Source organism: Cyprinus carpio, chromosome B12, assembly GCF_018340385.1.
Source record: "Cyprinus carpio isolate SPL01 chromosome B12, ASM1834038v1, whole genome shotgun sequence".
NCBI lineage: Eukaryota > Metazoa > Chordata > Actinopteri > Cypriniformes > Cyprinidae > Cyprinus > Cyprinus carpio.
In genome coordinates this window covers 10,016,209-10,037,956 of record NC_056608.1, presented here as the reverse complement: position 1 = coordinate 10,037,956, position 21,748 = coordinate 10,016,209, and the positions used below count along the sequence as shown (strand labels likewise).

Genomic DNA, 21,748 nt, shown 5'->3' with positions numbered 1-21,748 from the left:
AACAGTTTACTTGCATTAACTGGACTGTGCACAGATATAATTGTTGAGTATGACACACAATTGTGTTACGGTCTTAGGTTTTTTACGTCTCACTTCCTCATTGACCTGAAGTATACCTGACTTTTACCAGCTGAAATGTGGGCAGTTTTACACAGTGTGGCAATATTTACAGAGCTATTGCAAGAATATCAGCATTTAGAGAACCAACCAGTGAAATCAGATGAGAATGTGCTACAGTACATGAGCCCCAAAATATTTGGTATTTTATGTGCTTATAAATGTTGGTTCATATGATCTTGCTCAGGTCAGTTCAGATAGTACAAGCCCCCCTATTCATGGACAGAAGATACTTTGGTATCTTTGAAAAAAAAAAAAAAAATTCAGGAAATTTAAACTTAAGAAGTTTAAACTTCTTAAACTGCAATAAAGTGATAATAATAATAAATCTTGTTTTTTATGTATTTAAAATGGTCCACTTTATCTCATAATGCTCTGCTTGTTTTGTTTTAAGAGGTTTAAATATAGAAGGAAAAAGTCTGTTACTACCACCTGCTGCTGGATGGCTGTATTACCAGTCACTAAAAATTCAACAAGAGCACAAGATGATGGATGTTATGCTCAAGGTCGGTTGGCTTAAACATTCAAAGCAATATTTATTTGTTAAATGTGTGTATTTGTAATAGAAATATATTAACTATTCAAATAGTAATATTTTATGTATTTATATTTTCTCTAATAAAAGAGAAATCTGAAAGAAAGAGATACAGTTTGTAATTTTTATTATAACAATTACATTCAAAAATATTCCATGTATTCTAAAAGGGCACACATTCATAACATTTTCAACAGTACTTTATGGCCACAAAGATGTTAACATGCTTTACGCTCTTTGACTATAATGTCGAATTTGTCTAATAACCTACACAGACATCATACAGTCATCGGTTTGATACAAAAACATTGACAATTACAAATTATTAATTTATGACAGGCTGTGACCAAATACTAAATGTAAACACTGAAATTGTTTGCAAATGTACAGTATAATATTTTACATCATTCCCATTTACATTTGACTAAATATACACAGCCAGCATAAGTTGAAGATAACAAAACAAAAGACTTTCACACTAGATTGTTTGCCAGGCAGAAACCAGCTTTGACACAGTGAGTATTCAAGTGGTCCTGTACTCATCTGATGTTCATTTGTGCAGCTCACCATTTTTTTCCCCCAAAGAAAACAAATTCTTTCAGCTATCAGTGATTCATTTCTTGTCAGTGCTACTTCCATGCAAAATCTTATGAACAGAAATCTTCACTACTAGCGCAGAACAACAGATCTCAGTTTCAACAATTCAGACGGCACTTGTATTTCGCTTTGTATTACTTCAGTCGAACAGGATGAAATGGAAACTGGCAGACAGAAGACACAGAAAGAGGCAGAGAGGTCTATGTTTTCATAACACCATATGTGAGTGTTTGAATTTAAGGAAGGAGGGAGGATCAAGATCGGACCCAGCTGACAGGCACCCACTGCGGCTCCCTCTCGAGTCGTTCCAGAATATTCCTCAGTTCTACACAGGCACTGGCAGAGTATTCCTTTACCAGGACCCTGTCCACTAGGTGGCCATATTGCTGTTCCATCTGCTCGGCTGATTGCCTCATGTCCTGTAGGTCTTCATCTTTTCACATGAGGATAGAAAAATAGAAATAGAGAGTTTTTGTTCACTGTGTGCAGTATAAGAGTTTAATGAGATGCATTTGGGAAGTATGGTGATATAAATCCCGTCTCACCGTGATGTGTCCGTTGTCACCCCTTCCTGGTGATGTGGGAGAGCTACGTTGCCGACTTATCTCAGGGATGCATGGCTTTACAAAAATCACATAGGGCTTAAACTCCGATGTACAGAGAGTTTTCAAAGCCTGAGATTTAGGGTAAAAAAATAAAAGATATAAATCATTGCATTGGTTTCCAATTATGACCAGAGTCTCTGCTGATGGCAAAAGTTGTAGATTCAAATCAAGATTAGGTTGAGCAGAAACATTACCACTGTGCAAGAGATCACCATTTACACATATTTGTTTATTAGCAAACACTTTTATCCAAAGTGACTTAAAAATGAATACAATAATCTACCTGTAAACCTGTATGACTTTTTGCCATGTAAAACAAAGGGGGTTATTATCAAAATATCAAATATATTATTTTCAAAGCAAAGAAAATGATCACAATTTCAGTGCAGTTACTCATTTATTTAAATGCATTATGTATTACTTCACATCACATATGACCAGAGCTCAGAACCAGAAATACAGAGAAAAGCCAATACTGAAAATAATTACAATGACAGAACGTCATATTTACCTCAGGTTGAACATCTACCAGACATACTTTATTTCTCGCCAGGACACTCCGTATTGACTCCAGACTTGTCCCATATTGGTTATTCTTATATTCACCATATTCAATAAACCTGCGCATACACAATATATGTTTTGTGCCAATTCAAACAACAGTAAAATTAAAACTGATAACACTATTAAAGGAGTAGTTCACCTGAAAATGAAAACTGTCATCATTTACCAAACCTGTATGACTTTTTCTTCCTTTCTTCCATAAAAAGAAAATTGCCATGCAGTTACAATAGAATGGTAGCCAAAAAAAACTAAATAATTTTTTGGGTGAACTATGCCTTTAACAGAATGCCACACAGATGTTTTACAATACTGACAAAAAGCACACCCAACATAGATATTAAAAAGTTTCATACAACATACTTATTCGATTGGATGTCCGCCTCAAAGGCCTGCTTGGAGATGAAGTGGTATTCTACACCTTCCTTTTCATGGCTCTTTCTGGGTCTTGTTGTATCTGTTAAAAAATGATCACACAAATTATACTAGCATTTTAGTTAGTCACATGTGATTTTACAATACACAACATGTAGTTATTAGAATAAATTAAATGTAAAATTAGAAGATTTAAACTTAGGTCATCAACTTGAAGCAAAAATACTTTGATTCAGCTTCTTGGTGTGTACAGTATCAGCCAGGACCTGCATAGTCTCTGATGTTGGGCTAATGGAAAAAGTAAACTCACGTGGCACAGCAACACCATACCGATGAGGATTCTCAGCAATCACCTTCTGCTTCAGCTCATTGATCCGAGCACCAAGAGACCCTGCAGAAAAAAAGGAAATGAGATTCTGAAGGCCGTTTAGAATGTCCTGATATCCCTTTAATCTTACCTATCAGCACCACAAGCCTTGGTTTGTCTTGGGTTCTCATCTGATATAGTGTCACCTCTTCATATATGAGGAACTCATTCTCTTCAGACTCTGCTGGATGAGACTCTTTGGTTGAACCCTGGTGTTCCTTGCGGCTCAGTCTGAAGCTTCTCCTTAGACCAGCTGTGAGAGCAGAACAATTTTCCAGTAGATCAACATAGGTAAAAAAAAATTTAAAAATATAGAGAAAATCATAAATAGCCATGACAGAATTACATGAACACAAAGATCAGACAAAAAGACAAGGATGGAAAGAGGTTTATCCTCCAGACTAAAAATACCATGTGCCTCACACTTCTGCTGATTTTATGTAACAGCTGCATCTCAGGAGAAAATAGCAACACACTGATCATCTGCTTTGCAAAATTTAATATGCAGTGAATAAGTTAAAGCAGCAATGCATCTATTCACCTTACAAGTATGAAAGAAGTATGGTACCTGAGTAAAACTCCCAGGAAAAGGCCTGGCCACAGGACGGTGCCACCGCCTTACACTTTGGAGAAACTACAACTAATGTTAGACCATCACACATCCAGCAAACTTCTATAGAGACTATCACAAGCTATCAGCCATGCCAAAGCCTCTGTGCGCCATTAGCCGAAAACAATAGTTCCCTGGCTATAGCAGTGCACCTGTTGTTCATACTTAAAAGAAACATTCACCAAAAATAAAAGTTTCAAGCCCACACAAGTTCCTTCCCTGTAAAAGCCTAATTCCATTACATAAGAAAAAAATATGCTTTGTTAAATTATAATTATGAGATTAAAAAACATAATTATGAGATACAAAGTCATATCTGAAATAAAAAAATCATTCATATGAGATAAATCAAAATTATGACAAAAATGAGTAATAATTAAATTTTTACACATCATCTCATAATTTCAACCATGCTGTGTGTTATAGTTATCATATTGTTGATTTTTATGCCATAATTTTAAATTGTCATTATTATAATTTTGACTTTTTATATCATAATCCTAGCTTTTTTATTTTTCTTTAGTGTCCATGGAACACTAAAAGAGAAATGCTGGCAGTTTTTTTCCATAAAAAAAAAAAAAAAAGTGAATAAGGCTGTGAAGATACAAAAAAAAAAAAAAAAAAAAAAAATGAAAATATGGTGCCAGTGTGTTAGGTTTATGTCAACATTGATAAATCATTGAAATTTGAATATGTAGAAGTGCAGATTGAGTTTAATTCAATCTAATTAATTAATTAATTATCATTTTGGATAAAAGCATCTGCTAAATGACTAAATGTAATGTAAATGTACAGTAAATGTCTATTCCTCACATAAAACAACTGTATGACTTCAGAATACTGGCACAGATCCTCATCCACTTTCATTAAAAGGAAAAACAAAAAATGCTACCATATTATATTATTCAATGTTTCTCTTTTTGTGGTTGGCAGAAGTAAGAAAGTCATACAGGCTCAACTGAACAACATGAGGTTGAGCAAATTACAGACTTTTAATTTTTCGGTGAACTGTCCCTTTAAGCAGCAAGCGCCACAAACAGCAAGTGCACCAATTTGGCAATTTTCCTTGTAGCAAAAAGCACACACTAAAAACCACTAAAACGCAAAGAGGGAGTTGTCCGAAGACGGCAGCAGAGCAGTGAGCTCAAGTAGTGACCAATGGCTGGGGTCTTAGGATGTGCCAAATGTATGAGCTCTGTGGTGAAGTGTACCAAAGAACTCGCAACAAAACCAGATGCTGTATAAGCGCACCACTTCCACACAAAAAAGCATCATCCAAAGCCAAAGCCATGTGGAGTGCATTCAGTGTGTAAGGTGCCAGCTCTCACCTACGTGCTGTCCACTGACACTGCCCTCACTGTCACAGTCCTCTGGAGGGTGGGTGGGTCAGGAGAACACAAGAGATGAAAGGGTACAGGCAGGAGAGGAGAATCAGTGGGGATCACACTTTACAAGGACATTTTATGGGTCAGAGTTAATGGAGAGGCCAAGAGAACCCCAACAGCAAAATAAAGCAGCAAGCACTGAGTGCAGGGATTTCAGCATCTGTACTGGGTATTCAGAGCCTTGTATTTTTTTTAAATTTAAGGGTTCTTTTCATGGACTAGCCATGAATATAATTAGTAACAAATACCTGAAATACCCATAAATTTTACAAATTTATGAATTCATTTCAAAAGAATTTACAATTATTTTGATTTCATTAATTTACACTTTATTGTACAGTGTCCTACAATACAAATAATACTGAGTAATACTAATTAACAATGCATATTTACTATAGGGTTAGGGTTTATGGTTAGCTGCTTGTACAGCCCCATTTCCTTAAAAGTTGGGACATTTTGTAAAATGCAATAAAAACTAGAATCTGTGTTTTGTTCATTCTTTTTAAGCTTTATTTAACTGACAAAAGTACAAAGAAAAATCTGTTTTCACTCACCAACTTAATTGTATTTTTTAAATATATAAAAATTTAGATTTTAATGGCTGCAACATACTCTACAAAAGTTGGAACAGAGGCATGTTTACATAATCTTTCCTTTTAATTACACTTTTTAATTGTTTCTGAACTGATGATACTACTAAATGCTGCAGTTTTGCAAGTGGAATATTTGTATCTTCGATATAAGACTTCTCTGTGGTCATCAGTGGCTTATTCTCCTCTATATGAAATGCTACACAATTTCAGTAGAATACAGAACTGGACTGCAGACAAGGCCAGTCAAGCACATCCACTCAGTGTCTACAAAACCAAGCTGTTGTTGCACGTGCAGAATGAGGGCTGGCATCGTCTTGCAACCTCAGACAATATGAAGTGACAATGGTTTTTTGTAGTACTCCTGAGCTCATGTTGCTATATTTAATTCATGCTTTCTCATGAAATAACATTTGAGGGCTCAAAGGTTATGCATACTGAACAACGATTTCCTGCCTTTCCCTATACGGACTATTACCTAAATCTTTTGACACTTTTACAATTTTCTCATTAAATATATATATATATATATATATATATATATATATATATATATATATATAATATTAAACATAAAAGAAATATATATCACACCATATTTTAAAAAATATTTATAATGCTTTTACAATTTTCTCATTAAAGTGATAGTTTTCTCACCCTGTTGTTCCAAACCTATATGAATTTTATATTATATTATATTTTAAAGAATGTTGGTAGCTAAACAATAGCTGGCAGCCATTGACTTGGTAAATTGCTACAATCAGCTGTTTGCTTACCAACATTCTTCACTTTTGTGTTCGAAGAAACTCATACAGGTTTGGAGCAACCTGAGGGTGAGTAAATAGGGCATCTCAAAATATCAAATTTTTTGGGGAATTGAGAATTTTCTGGCACAAAGTGGTAAGCCATTATCCATCTTTGGTTTTACAGAGAATTTTGTGGATGATTTTTATACCCAATTATGATACCCTTACCTATTACCAGTTCATCTGTTTAACTATAATCTTTTAACTTTTATTTTGCCTACAGGTATGTCCAAATATTTTTGGAATGTGTTACAGCCACTGAAATCAAAATGTATTTATATTATCAAAATACAATTAAATTGGTCAGTGAAAACATTCTTAGTTCTTATATTCATAGTTTTGTCAGTTAAATAAAGGTTAAAAAGAATTAACAAATGACATTTGATTTGATTCTTGTTTTTATTGAAAAAAAAAAATTGTTCCAACTTTTTTGGAAATTGAGTTGTAATTATGCATAATTTACCATTACTACTATACTAACTATGTGTGTGTAACAAGGACACTATAATATAAGGTGTTACCTTTTAATTATTTCATATGTTATGAATTTTTTTTTTTTTTTTTTTTTTTTTTAACATCACCTACCTTTTTCACAAGTTTGGTCACCTGAGGTAAGCAGAGTAAGGAAACAAACACAATTGCTGAAACATGAATAAGTATGAAAAGCAAATGAATAAGGAATCTTGCGAGTATTGTCATTTGTGATAGGTCTGGGTAAAATATACATCGGCAATCTTCATTTATCCTATATAGATAGGCCTATCTGTTCTTTTGCACAAACTATTTCAGTATATTTATACAGCACTTTCTGAAGACTGGGAGAGTTGTGAATAACTGTGTATTGGCATGAATATATAATTAAAACTGACACTGTAACCTAAATTAATTCATTTGAAATTGGAATTGACACCTGCGAATTGTCCCAAGCTTGTGCACTTGCAATTTAGAATCTAATCAAGAATCTGCATCGAAAAGCTGATTATACCCATATCCAACATTTGAAAGCATCTGAATGTAAACAACATTTGTCCTGCCAAATAGCACTGCATCGTCTGGGTAACCCTTAACAGGACTGGACAAAAAAGAGGAATATCTGACTATAGACTGATTAATATATCTGAATACCAGAGTTCCCTTCATTCCGCTTTGGTACGATTCCATATTTTCTATAAGGGTTAGTCGCACACCTAAATATGATGTGAGATGCTCAGTTGTCTGCTAAATACTTTCTGCATTAACAGAGCGTTTGTTTAAATATTGAGAAGAAACTCATGTCCTTAGTTAAGCAGTAGGTAAAGTTTCTGTTAGATATGAGGTAGTTTCTTAGAACTTACATGCTGTGGCTCTAGGTGATTTAGGGCTCTGGTGTGTTCCCATTTTCATCCTATACAACAATCGTCTGCAGATTTAGGAAAAAAAGTCCAAATATAATTATAATCAGCAGAAATCAAACACTTTGTTTTAAAAGACCTATAGTGGTGGACTGTCACAGGGAGATGGGTCTGTCTCCTCAAATATTTATTCAAAATGAAATAATTAATTTACCTACTAACATTCATAAATCTGATGAACTAATTTAAAAGGATGTTTTTATTATTATTATTATCATTATTATTATTTTTTTTTTATATATGATAGCCCATTAAACACTGAAAGAGGAGGCTGATTTGATTAAAAATGACCAATCAGAATGGATATTATAATAATGCATGCAAACATAATTTTGGTCAAGGATTTAATTCTTGTTATATTAATAGAAAATTACTATCAGACCTTTAAAACCAGTTTTATTTACATTTTAATACATCATCAATCCTGCTTGTAATTTACATAAAAGGAGGAAAGAAACTTAATATTAATGTATCCAAACAAATTTAAATTACTGAAGAATCAGCCTCCACTTAAAATCTGCTCTTGAACAACCATTGCATATAAGTGACAGCTGGTCTATAAGGCAGTAATAAAGGTAAATGAAAGGTAGCTGCAGACATGATTTTTGTTGTGTACCTCTCCTGGAACTGTCTTGAAGGAATGAGGCCAGCACGCAGGTTGCTGTCTCCCACTCTTTTGGCCTGCCACCATGTTGGGTCATCTTGGCTCACCACCTGCAGGATGTCCCCACGTGTGAAAGGCAGTCCTGCCTCCTGACAAGGTGTGGCCTTGTCTTCAAATGGTGTGTAATCAAACAGAGCTCTTAAATAGACTTAAAGAGAGAAATAAAAAAACAGAGCATATAACATTGCATACAGATTATGAAGCAGCTGCTATCTTTTCTGTCCTATGACGTTCAAATAAAAAGTAATTACATTCACCTTACTCTCCTTGAATCTATCCTCCTCCTTAATGGCCGGAATTATCTTCAGAGTGATCGAGCCCTGAGACTGAGACTGTAGCCCGACAAACAATAAACAAAACGAGGGCACTAAATCAGGTAAGTGCCATTTCAGATAAGGAATCTTATGGGAATGACTCAGCTTTTGTAAAACAACAGAGGAATAGTGAACACACCAGAATCTGGCTGATCTCCTCAGGACGTTTGTGTATAATGAGATTTCCATTGACCTCCCTTAACTCATCTCCAACATGTACCAGACCTGAAGGAGAATTCAGTGAACAGTCATCGTGATGGATTTACAATACAGTGTGGTAAAAAAAATAATAATAATAAAAAAAAAAATTCTATCAAAGGCTTTTACTATAGTGAAAGTACTTCTATTTCATGATAAATTATATTCATAATATTATAATATATACACTATACATTATCTTCATAATTCATAACAATTGAGCTAAGATGTTAAAAAATTTTCTTTAAAAAATTACTATTATATACTATTATAACTATTATGTTTTATAAACTCAAATTGGTTCTCTAAATTCATGTATGAAACTATTCAACCCCCAAAAGTTACGTTTTAAGAGAATATTTTATTCTGAAACCTCTCTTCTGGAATTTGGCCTTCTCCTCACTTGAAAAAGCTTCCAGATCACTAATCATTTTGGCTTTCATACCACTGCATTCTTCAAATTCAATGAAATATTTCATAACAATAATATAATAATAATTATATATTTTATTCTCCTTTTTATCTGGACTTTATTTATACCTTGTTTCTAGGAACTGCATAACACTGCATACTAACACTCATTATTATACAATAGGACAACCTAGCTTGCAAGGTACACGTCATATTTCAACATAATTTCCATGGCAACCATGAAATCTGCTCTGTATATTTCCAGTATAATCTGTAATCCCAAAGCAAAGCATAATCTCAAGGATTTTATTCAATATTTTGCTGGTGATAAGAAAAATCCGCTGCTCAAAATGATATTAGTATTAAAAATAAATAAATAAATAAATTTAGCTATGATTACAGTCTCCCCTTGTTGCTGACATCTAATTTTCAAAATGTCATTTTGGATATCTAATAGGAGAGATTCTCAGTAAATCTATGCGTAACATTTAAATGGTTATTCAATTCCCTCTCTTTATCTCTCCATTGAGAATTGAGTCGTCTCTCACGGGTTTTACAGTCAGTTTTTGACTCGGATGGTCCCTGATTGCATCATCACAGATTATGTTACATTAAATCTGCTGAGAGAGATTTTGCTGTTGTCCAGCCACAGTGTAAAAAAAAAAAAAAAAAAAAAAACCTTTCCACAGAGAAAAAAAAAAAGTTATGCTGACAAGGGGAAGGACCAGGCTGTCAGTAACTCACCACTACGGTCTGCAGCTCCTCCCCTCATTATCCTAGCAACCACTACCGCCCCAGTTACTTCGTCCCTGCGGATGGTCGCACCCTAAAGAGACAATTGATTGCAGAAATTAAATATAAGACTATATTTTGCATGTCTTAATGATAATGGGCAGTATATTAAGAATATTAGTCCCTTTTGTTGACAAAACAGCTGAATCCTGAAACTCACAAGAGGCTCCTTGTTCTTAACCAAACGCACAATCTTTACTGATTCCTCCTCCAGTTCATCGTCTAGATCATCCGGTAGAGGGGGAAGAACAGGCTCAAAGTTCTTCTGTGCCACTGTGTCATGTACTGTTAGCACTGCCTGATGGAGAGAAAAATCACAACAAAAGTTGACAAGATGACTCAGTGGTGCTGTGGAAGAAAGATCGTGCTCATGTATAAATGAGAGGGAGAATTAGCATGTAGGTATGAATTGGTTGACAGAGAATGAAACAACAACAACAACAACAACAACAACAAAATAGGAAGAGGAAACTGCTGCCCAGGGCACGTGAAGGAAATGAGCGAGTCTAATTAGAAGGCTGTAAAATGTCATCTGATTCTAAAATTTTTCATGCCACTCATTATCAAATATAAATTAATTAAGCTTAATTACGTCAAGCTTCATTTAAATACTGATTTAAACGGAATTATTGTGTCAGCATCATATCTGTTATAGAATTTACATACCCATGTGACGGCTTTCAATTTGACAGATTATTAAAATATAAAGGGGCAAGTGTTTATATGCATCTGAATTTATTTATAAAAAAATCATATATTGTACTTTAGGGCAATTTAAGATCAATGGAAGATTTTTCAGAAAATTGACCACAAAGACATGAATTAGGAAAATCAGCAGTCAGGAAAATCTCTATAAAGACAAGGGCACAAGTGTGAGTTTTGCACCTTCACATGTGGAGCAGTAAGAAGTGTTAATAGTTCTCTCTCATCTTCCTCCAGTGGTCCATTCTGTAGCTCCTCTGCGACCTGTCAATGCAAACCAGCAAGACCAATATCATCAAAAATGCAAAAACATGGCAGCATTTAATAGTACAGTGAAAAACCCCCCACACTTAATCACTGTTTTTATTTTTCAATAAAACATCTAGCCTTAAACATGTGTTGCTGTCTTATATACTCTAACATTCAAAGGTTTTGGGTCAGTATGATAGTTTTCAACATTGATAATAATAAGACATGTTTCTTGAGCACTAAATAACCATAGAATGAGTTCTGAAGGATTATGTGACACCGAAGAATGGAGTAAAGGCTGCTGAAAATTCAGCTTTGTCATTACATGAATAAAGTACATTTTAAAATATATTACAATAAAAAACTTTTATTTTAAATATAATATGAAATATTAATAATAATATGAATATTTCACAATATTACTGTATTTTTGTTTCATGATCTGCTTCATAAAGTAAATGAAGTCTTGGTTTGCAAAAGAAAAACATTTCAGAAACATTCAAATATCTTACCAACATTTTGAACAGCTTTTGAAATATATATATATATATATATATATATATATATAGATATATATATACAAGATATATATTAGTATAGTCATATGTAAGATAAATAATGAAGATTTGATTGTTTGCTGTTGAGGTAGAGATGCCACTTACGTCTTCTGCTAGGCAGGATGCGCTGTGGAGCACTGGGGTCGGGCTCTGGAGCTGGAACTGCCTGAGTCGCTCATGGATCTGCATGAAAGGTCAGTACATATGGATAATCATTCAAAAAAACAATATTAGGATGTTAGACATTATCTACAGCTTTACGGACTTTCATAAGATAGCTGAGGCTCCTCTCACTGAAGACCTCCCTGAGGAAAATCATGTCCTCTTTATGATTAGCATCTGGATGCAGCTGGGAGGTGAGAAGGGCTAGCATCTCATGCAAACCTGCAAGATAAAAAAAAATTATACTTTAAAATTGTACAGTTATTCCTTTTCTGTATACTTTTTTGAAACATAAATAATATAATAATGTTGAATTGACCAATACAGCAGGACTTACTGATGTCTATTATTAAGATTTTCATTTACCAATAGTATTAAAAAAGGCTTTAGTCATAAAAAAAAACTTTCATTATAGGCTATTAAACAAATAGTGTTCAATTTTTCAAAAACATCTTGAATTGTTCATATGTTCTCAACATTTTCCCATGTAAAACATGAAAAACTTTTAATAGGCAGCTGAAATGACTTCAATCTCATGTGAATGTACATGATTTTACAATATATATATATATATATATATATATATATATATATATATATATATATTTATATATATATATATTTTACAATTTATTTATATGTACTTTTTTAATGAGGACAAAATTACTGTTCTTTATTATGATGATCAAGTGAGCTCATTTTCAGTATAGCTACTGTATGACGTACCTGTGGTAGGTGAGAGAACAGGCATTGCTGCTCATGAGACAGACAGAGACAAAGGAAAAATGGTTCTCCTCTTCTCTCAGGTCACTCAAAATGCGGGCTCATCTGAAAAGCCTGTCAGAAATAAAATGGCACAAGCCAACTTTAGGAAACCCTTAACATTATAACTGTCCCCTTCTATGAATTCATGATAAATAGCTGTTCAATAATGACACATCAAATCAATGAGGCGGATCTTGTACGACACAATAAGAAGGTAATAATATTTTATGCTCATTTGATCATTTCAATGAAATGGTTTTAAAAATGTTTGCATGGTGAGGTTTGCTGTGTTATGAAGTAACAAACTCCATCATGGAATTTTGCTTTAAAAAAAAAAAAAAAAGATGATACAAACATAGACTCTTTAGAAAGGGGTATAGATTCTGGTGGTCTGCACAGTTCACAGTAAGTAGAAATATGACCACATCACTTGAAAATGAGTCCCTCAGGAAATAATCCCCATGCCAACAACAATCAATACTTTATCACTGTGTTTCATCCAGAGAGACATCACATGAAACAGTATACTCTGCACTAAAGTAAGAAGTTCCTTTTTACTTAGTCTGAAAATGATGCTTTTCAGTTTGATTGCAAACATAGTGTATGGTTAAATCATTTAAACTGTCCACAACTCAATACTAAATAGCCCTAAACATTCAATGCAATGCTTGAAAACAAGTTTCTTGAAAAGGCAGTACACTTTAACAAAGATTCCTTTGGAGAACCTTTTTAAGTTCCAATTATAAACTTTGCATGTTCCTGTGATCTCCTTACAGAAACTTTTAAGTTGTGTGACAGTGTTAATGTTTCTGATATTATGGGATAATGTAGTGGTGTTTGTTCATTTAAACATAAACTTTAAAGCTATGTTGTATAATAGCTGTATAGTATAAATTCACCAGTCTACTACCAAAATCTGTTCTGTATCCTAAATGTACTCATAGCCATGATTATAATACAGGTGGTACAATAGAATACATTATAAACAACAAAAATGAAAAGAAACAAAAATATTTTAACAAAATATATCTGGAAATTTCCTTATACATTTTTTTTTTACCATAAATGATTGTATAGACAATTTGTAGTTATTACATTTGACAATATTTTACAGTAAAATGACAAATTAATGCTAATGCAAATTAATTAATATTAAACCATTGAATTTATTTTCACTATATGGTCAGGTACATTTAACCATATAACTGTTGTTTTTTTCTGGAACATTTTTGTCATTCTTTTTCTATAAAATGGCATATAAGAGGTTATTTTCTAAACCTAAGGAAAGAACCATTTAAGAACCTTACAATTTTGACTTCCGTATTTCATGACTGAATAAATTGTACATTGGTAAACACAGGACACAACTGAAGACATTGCAGAAAAATGTTGTTTGATTTACTATATTTGTGATTTTAGATTTCAGCAAAATAAATAAATAAATAAATAAAAAACATCAGTCTCAAGCCCCCTATCATTCAAACAGAGGCCTATTTTTTCAGAAATCACATCCTTGTGCTGATGAAAAATTTAATATGTGACATCGAGAGATATTTTGAATTAATATATTTAACACAAGGAGCTTAAACCCCCAGTAAAAGTGATGAAATATGGGGGTGTCATGATCTAAAATTTTGGTACGGCTTGTACCAGACAAGCTGTAACCTTACTACAGACTTTTGGTTTTCTAAAAGCCCTCTAATCCATGCTGATTCTCTCAAAGGCCCAAAAGTATCTCTCTATTTCTCTTTCCCTTTCGCTCTAATTATGACATGCGTGATGGAAAGATTAAGCTGCTCTGTGTCTCTCTCCATTTTCCTCATATGCTGCAGCTGCATTGAGAAGATTCTCACCAGACATATGCTCAGATCAGGGTCATCTTGCTAGTACTTTGCAGCTCAGCTGCCCAACGATTTGAAAATACCATTGGTGAAAATGTCATATAGAAAATGCCATAAAACAAACACAAAACCTGAATGGTGTGAATGCCAAATTGCAAATGGTTACTTTTGGTTTGCAGTCTGAAGACCTTGGGTCTGTTCTGTCTGACCTTTTATCATCCTCTCTTTCTCCAGAGGAACAGGGTTTCTTTTGCCCAGTTCTCGCCCTTACAGAATGATTCATGTAAATCTGAAAATGTGCCCTGCTGGGAGACAAGGTCATTCAGCCACCCTTCTGCCACCATCTGTCGATTTCACTATCACGCACTGCTAAAGGCCACCATTAGTGCTGACAGCTCTAGCTCTCTTTTTGTGTGTGTGCATTATACACATAAATGCTTGTAGACACAAGCAAACACATCAAATTAAATCTCTTTGGAGACGACTATTGTAAATTACATCAGCAGGAGTCACTGAGCCTCATGGGATAGAGCTTAATTCATTCAGATTCAGTAGATTATCAGAAAATAGCCTGTCCATCAAAACAAAATATGTCATATTTTATGCAAGAATATTGCATATTCACCTGAAAAAATGTTACAAGCAGGTTCATTAGTTGACAGGTTGAATGATCTTGCATACCTGTACACACATGCTGTAGACTGTTCATTGACTTCTACTGGTTTTATACAGAGCACATTATCTATCCCCAACATCTTATAAGAACCATTTAGCATTTTAACATGTCACTAAAACGTTATTTATTATGTTTACTGAGCATTTTCCTTCTTAAACCCATAATGTATGTAAACCTGACCACACACACAGTCATGACAAAACACAAAACAGGTACAAGGGAATACCTTCAAAACGGCTCAAAACTGTCTCAAAGCAGAAGCTCGGGAAGAACAAAACAGGAAACACACAAAATACAACATTTAAATCACTATTTTTTAGTTCACCTAATTCAGTAATGCTCTTTGAATGCATTTACTGTGACAAAATAAAGGGAATCTGAGCGATATTAAGGTACACCCAGCATCCCTCTACCTCATTCCAGCGGACGTGCTTCCCAGAGTCTCCCCGAAACTGTCCGTCAGGGATTGTGGCCAGTGAAAAATGCATCACAGGATGCTGAGATCCTTTTAAGTGCTGAATCCTCCTCACTGCTGTTCACTCTGTCTGCAGAGCGGATTATACACTCAGCATGCAAAAGGAAGAACGCCCCCGTATGTTTTACCTTTCACCGCCCGTGCGTGCGTGAGCTGAGAGCTTTCATGGAAAGACCCTCGGAATCTCTATGGCAATTCCTGCTACACTGGCCCCCCTCGTTCTCTCTCACATACAATCTCCAGTCTGCCCTTCTTCAATCTATCGCTCTATCACCATCCCCCCACTGGTCCTCTTCGTCACTCTCTCCTCTAATGATGCTCACTGTGATACGACAAGAGCTGATCGGCAGCGCCGCTGAATCTGAACAGTCCTTGTACTCTTGTACCTACGTGATTCTTTTGCTGCCATCAAAAACCTGGTGTTTGTAACTTTTCATAATAAAATGTGTTTGTAGTACACATGGATAGAAGACTAGGATAGCAAATGGACACTGGCATGTTCTTTCTGACAAAGTCAAGAGGGTCATTTGAGATCGAAGGTTGTGTTATATACCCATGTGAATCTTGGTCATAATTGTCTTGCCCCTTACCTAACCGTTTTTGTTGTTTTTTATTAGATCATACTATATTAGCAATTTAATTAAGTTAAATTTAAGTTGATCAAAAGTGACTTTTACACAGTAAAAAAAAATTACAATAAAATAAAACCATAGCACAGCTGTTTTCAACATTGATAATGAGAAATGTTTCTTCAGCACCAAATCAGCATATTAGAAAGATTTCTGAAGGGTCGTGTGACACTTTAAACTGGAATAATGCTTTGGCAAATGACATTTTAAATTACATTTTTTTTTTTTTTTTTGCTGTATTTTTAATGCAGCCTGATATACTTCTTTCATATACATCTTAACAACTTTGAAATGATTGTGTAAAGCAGAGTTACATTTTGATGAAATTAAAAATCCTCACAGAACTCAAAACCAAAAACATTTTTCAAGACATTATTATACTTTTTATTATGATATCAAATGAGAAGCATTTGAAAGCAGCATTGTGGTTAATCATACACATACTAAAAAATACACAAAAATTCAAAGAGTGAATATGTCAATTAAAATGAATCATATGTCATATATAATCATATATAGTATCTCAGTGCAAATCTTTACCTAAAAATATTATAAAAAGAACAATCAACAAAACTATTCAGTTCATGGCATGTGTGTTGTCCAAAACTTTGTAGCAACTCCCAGTAAATAGAAACCTAAATCACATGCGAGTAGATGGATGGTATACTGCAGCCATAATTTACCAGCCATACATCTTAGCTGCTGAAGTGATTGAGACCCGATCCTGTAAGATGCTCTCAAATTCTCTTTAGATTGTAGATTCTCCCTTGCTGTGTGTTTGTGGTGCATCCTGCCAAGACACAAGAAATGTATATCAAGTCTCTCTCTTCAATTTTAGACAATTTTGGACACTTCACCTCAAATTTAGAAGAGGTAACACAGAGGTAGCAGAGGAACATTTCAATTTTACTTGAATCACTACAATATATCATCTATCTACCAAGCCGTTAGTTGCCATTAGGTGCCTTTCGTTTCTGCTGATGTGGGGAAATCATGTCTCGGGTATGGAGGGAATGATAAGTGAGCAGGAACTAAGCAAAAAGAGAATGAATCTGCATTTGCAAAAATCAATCCCCTCGCAGGTCTCGAAGGAGCAAATCAAGCTAGATCTGTGTCACAGCCATATTTGAAGCATCTGAGGGCCTGACCTTTCATTAGTCTATTTCAAATTAAGTATTTCGATCTAATTTTGAGATACTCCCTTACAGTTCATGCCTCACTTGCTAAACAGTGTGGTATATTGACTTTTAAATAGCACAGAATATTATGAGAATGCTTTGATAGCTGTTAAAAAATAGAATCCAAAAGCATCGTATTCATAGTACATTACCATAGCAAATGACAGTAATAAAACATTTATGTTTGTAGTAATTAAGGAATTCATAAATTATAGATTTGCTATTTATATCATATACAAAATATAGAATACTATATTAAAATTATATATATATATATATATATATATATATATATATATATATATATATATATATATATATATATATATATATATATATATATATATATAATGAAGTCTCTTATGCTCACCAAGGCTGCATTTATTTGATCAAAATATTGTGAAATAATATTATAATTTAAAATAAGTGTTTTTATTTGAATATATTTTAAAATAATTTATTCCTGTGAAGACAAAGATGAATTTTCAGCAGCCATTAATTCAATCTTCAGGGCCATTAATATGATGATTTGGTGCTCATTTGTGATCAATTATTATTAGCTTTACCAATTGGTATTACCAGTGTGGAAAACAGTGTATCTGTTTTAACTACAGCCTTGGTGAGCATAAGAGACTTTTATCAAAAACATAAAAAAAAAATAAATAAATAAATAAATCCAAATATTCACCCTTAGTGTATACTTGTAAATTATAATTTAAATAATTTCAGATTATCAGATATGTCCCTTTTGTCTATAACCATGCTCTTTTCAGCAAAGATCAGTTTCATTTATGTCTACATAGATGCCTCTCTCAATCACTTTCAAGGAGACTTTGAAGGTCTTTCACTTCTTTTATTTGCCCTCTTTACCAGAGAGGAAAATTTTCTTTCCCCAGAGGCCTTGATGTGCCTTTACGAGCTGTTAAATGAGCCCCTCCTTCACGGGACACTGTTTTAGCTTTCATTGTATTGCAGCATTCATCTTTCTGCTTTCAGCAGAATAAGGAGAGAGGGGATGTCAACAGGGCTGGCTTTGTGCTTACATTGGTAACCCAGAACTATATTATTATTAGGACACATCCTTACCTCATACATCAAAATTAAACCAATTCATGGTATTTACCCAAACCCATACATAGTCCCTCAATGAACACATTCAATCTTTAGCTCTTTTTCTCACCATATATAAGGGATTGTCGAACATATCATGCATATCCACCTCGTTCTGTAGCTGTGAAGTATCAGCCTGTGTAAAAAAGGAACAAGAAATGAAGACACAACCAAATGACATGCTCAGAACTGACTGGCATAACAGAAACTAAAACACAGATCTATCTCTATAACATGCTGTGGGGTATGAAGGTCACCTGTGGGTTTGTGCTGTTTATTCTCCTCTGAGTCCTCTCCCACATACTCTATTTCTTTCTTTCGGTCACGTCTTTAGAATAACTCCTTGTGTGGGTGTGTTTAGGGCATTTTTTTGATACAGTGCTTGCATGGCAGCACTATGTTGATATTGCTCAAGCATTCTGTTAGGATTTGTTTTAAACCACAAACCCCAGGACTTTGCCCCATTTACAGGCCTGAAACCAAATCTTACCTAAAAGTTTAACACTATTTATTTTAGAGATATAGCTGTACACATATTTATAGCAAAAAAAAAAATTTGGTACTGGTCTTTCGGTTTGGCACACGCTTACCGAATGAATGCAGTGCTGCACATTGCATGAACAAAACCTTTTGCATCACATTTCAATGTTTGAACTTCCTTGTTTACCATACAGTATGTGATGTGCTCTATGTATGTGTGTGTGTTGATCATTATTTAAATGTAAATAAAAGCCTGAATCGGTTGGATCTTCTAAATTTTGTTATCTGGACTAAAGTGGAAGCTTTTAAAATCTCTTCCCCCATTAAAGCAGCACCATAAATGGCAGTTTACTAAGAGTGTGATACAGAGGGTATAGTGTAGTTATTTCAGTATGTCACCATTTAATACAAAAAAAGGCTATTTTACATTTAGTTTTCCCCTACTGTACCAAGAACTGCAAATTCAAAACAGAGGTATATAACAAACCATCATTTTTGTGTACAGCTACATCCCTAATGTATTTGCTGCCTTGTGAGAGCATTGGCTGGGGTGGTAGGGTATACTAAATCTAAATGAATGAGCTAATGGTTAATAATTGCTTGCAGTCCTTCTTTATCTGAATGGTTGCTAGATTCTCAAAGTCTGACCCAATCACACAACCAATCAAAGCAAGATAATTTCCAGGACAATAAAACATGCATCATGTTTTTACTGTCCCTTTGGCTAACCTTGTCAGGCTCAGTGTTGACTGGTGTGGCATCTGCTTTGACAGGGGTTGCACCATCATTTGGCTGGGTCACAAAGCTCAACTCAGCAGCATACATCGGGTTTTCAACACTCTCCTGAAAGAGAAAGTAAGAAGAGAGAGAGAGAGAGAGAGAGAGAGAGAGAGAGAGAGAGAGAGAGAGAGAGAGAGAGAGAGAGAGAGAGAGAGAGAGAGAGAAGAGAGAGAGAGAGAGAGAGAGAGAGAGAGAGAGAGAGAGAGAGAGAGAGAGAGAGAGAGAGAGAGAGAGAGAGAGAGAGAGAGAGAGAGAGAGAGAGAGAGAGAGGAGAGAGAGAGAGAGAGAGAGAGAGAGAGAGAGAGAGAGAGAGAGCCAAAAAAGCTTTTAAATGATTCAGTTCACAATTTCAGTCAATATTTAAGGGGCAGTTCACCCAAAAGTCTGGGTGAAAAGGGAATAGTTCACCAAAAATATCCAGTCCAGCACTAAAAATGTAAAAATATTTGATATAAATACAGACAACATGCAGTAAACCCTTTCTGCCAGTAGAGGTCATACTTTGGCAGGCCCATTCATGACTGTAGTGGCTACAGCAGTAGGTGCAGCAGGAGATCCCTGTGCATTCTCACTGTATGCTGGGTTCTCAAAACTCCTTCCTTTTTCCTCCACTTCTACTGATGTGCTGAATTCCTGATATTGACCAAAGGGCAAAAGATATTAACATAGCAAACAAACCTCTAAATGACATGAAGCTTTTTTTCTTTTTCTTAGTGTTATTAGTGTTTTCTTATTATTAGTGTTGACAGTTGCGCTGGTAAATATTATGGAAACGAATTATTTTTTAGCATTCTTGATGAATAGGAATTTCAAAATGATAGATTTTTTTTAAATAGATTTTTTGTAAAATTATAAATGTCTTTAATGTCAATTTTGATCAATTTAATGCATCCTTCCTGAAAAAAAAGAAAAAAAAAACCTAACTGACCCAAGTAGTGTGTGTTTATATTAAACTAGACATGCTGTATTTTGGATATGTTTTAAAATACATGGTGAGAACAAACCTCTTTGGGAAAGTTGCTGCTGTCATTCTCCGATTCAGATGGGTTGTTAAAACGTTCAGAGTTACCACCCCTAATTATATGAAGTAAAACCAAACCAAAGGTTTATTTTGTTATATACTGCAACTGTATTATCTGCACAATATCTACATTCATTATATATCTTTTTTTTATATATATATATATATTCACTAATATTTATTATATTTATTTATTTTTTTCATTCTCACCAGAAGCTGGGCCTACTGAAGTTAGATACACTAATAGGCAGATTAATGTTATGCAGAGTGTTCATAATTTTCTCCTTCTTTTTTGCAGAATATATCAGGCAAACCAGGAAAAGAGCCACAGCAGCTGTAACTCCAAGAGCAATAGCAACTGTGAATGGATAGAAAGAGAGACAGGATTTGGGTAATGTCATCTCGTTTGTTTTCCTAAGACAACAGCTTAAAAAATTGCTGCATGATATCTTATTTGCTGATATCAAGTACTACCATAAATTTTACCTGAGGTTGTGACTACACCATAAACACTGGTCTCACAGAAATCACCTTTCCATTCAGGGGGGCAACTACAGTATAAGGGGGGAATGAACAGTTAGCATTACCACATCCATAAGCTTATCCATCCCTTCTTTTTAAACACTTTTTTCTTATGAAACATGCATGTCAATATCAGATCACAAGCTTACATGCAGAGCGCCTTATTGTCATCAATATAACAGGTTCCACCATTCCTGCACTGGCATGGAGGGGGCATAGTGGGTTCAGGCTCAAACCCTATCAAATCAAACATCACAAAAACAATTGGATGGGAGCGGCTGCT

The 21,748-nt window shown here is 34.5% G+C and overlaps 2 protein-coding genes across 7 annotated transcripts in view; both read right to left on the bottom strand.

Annotated features, from left to right (window-relative positions):
* Positions 1–762: 762 nt before the first annotated feature.
* Positions 763–16,072, bottom strand: LOC109100108 (MAGUK p55 subfamily member 3-like). 6 transcript variants are annotated; one of them, XM_042735254.1, is made up of 21 exons: positions 15,684–16,072; positions 15,497–15,531; positions 12,715–12,825; positions 12,092–12,210; positions 11,932–12,009; positions 11,204–11,284; positions 10,479–10,616; positions 10,271–10,352; positions 9,057–9,142; positions 8,861–8,935; positions 8,556–8,752; positions 7,883–7,947; positions 7,134–7,154; positions 5,096–5,137; positions 3,726–3,791; positions 3,249–3,410; positions 3,101–3,181; positions 2,779–2,872; positions 2,366–2,474; positions 1,795–1,923; positions 763–1,683 (listed from the first exon to the last, which is right to left on the bottom strand). In XM_042735254.1, the coding sequence occupies exons 3-21, from the start codon at positions 12,737–12,739 to the stop codon at positions 1,504–1,506; spliced, it is 1,830 nt and encodes a 609-aa protein (XP_042591188.1). In that variant the 5' UTR covers positions 12,740–12,825; positions 15,497–15,531; positions 15,684–16,072; the 3' UTR covers positions 763–1,503. The 6 variants fall into 6 exon arrangements, with proteins under 6 accessions (XP_042591188.1, XP_042591187.1, XP_042591189.1 ...); XM_042735253.1 differs by lacking the exon at positions 15,497–15,531; XM_042735255.1 differs by lacking the exon at positions 15,497–15,531 and having other exon boundaries at positions 15,874–16,072.
* A 662-nt stretch (positions 16,073–16,734) lies between these two features.
* The window catches only part of lrp2b (low density lipoprotein receptor-related protein 2b), a 41,931-nt gene continuing 36,917 nt past the window's right edge, over positions 16,735–21,748 (bottom strand). The window contains 8 exon segments of the mRNA XM_042735251.1: positions 16,735–17,164; positions 18,733–18,798; positions 19,872–19,985; positions 20,424–20,555; positions 20,927–20,996; positions 21,154–21,301; positions 21,430–21,494; positions 21,615–21,702. Of these exon segments, the coding sequence (XP_042591185.1) occupies positions 17,123–17,164; positions 18,733–18,798; positions 19,872–19,985; positions 20,424–20,555; positions 20,927–20,996; positions 21,154–21,301; positions 21,430–21,494; positions 21,615–21,702 (725 nt within the window). The 3' untranslated portion in view covers positions 16,735–17,122.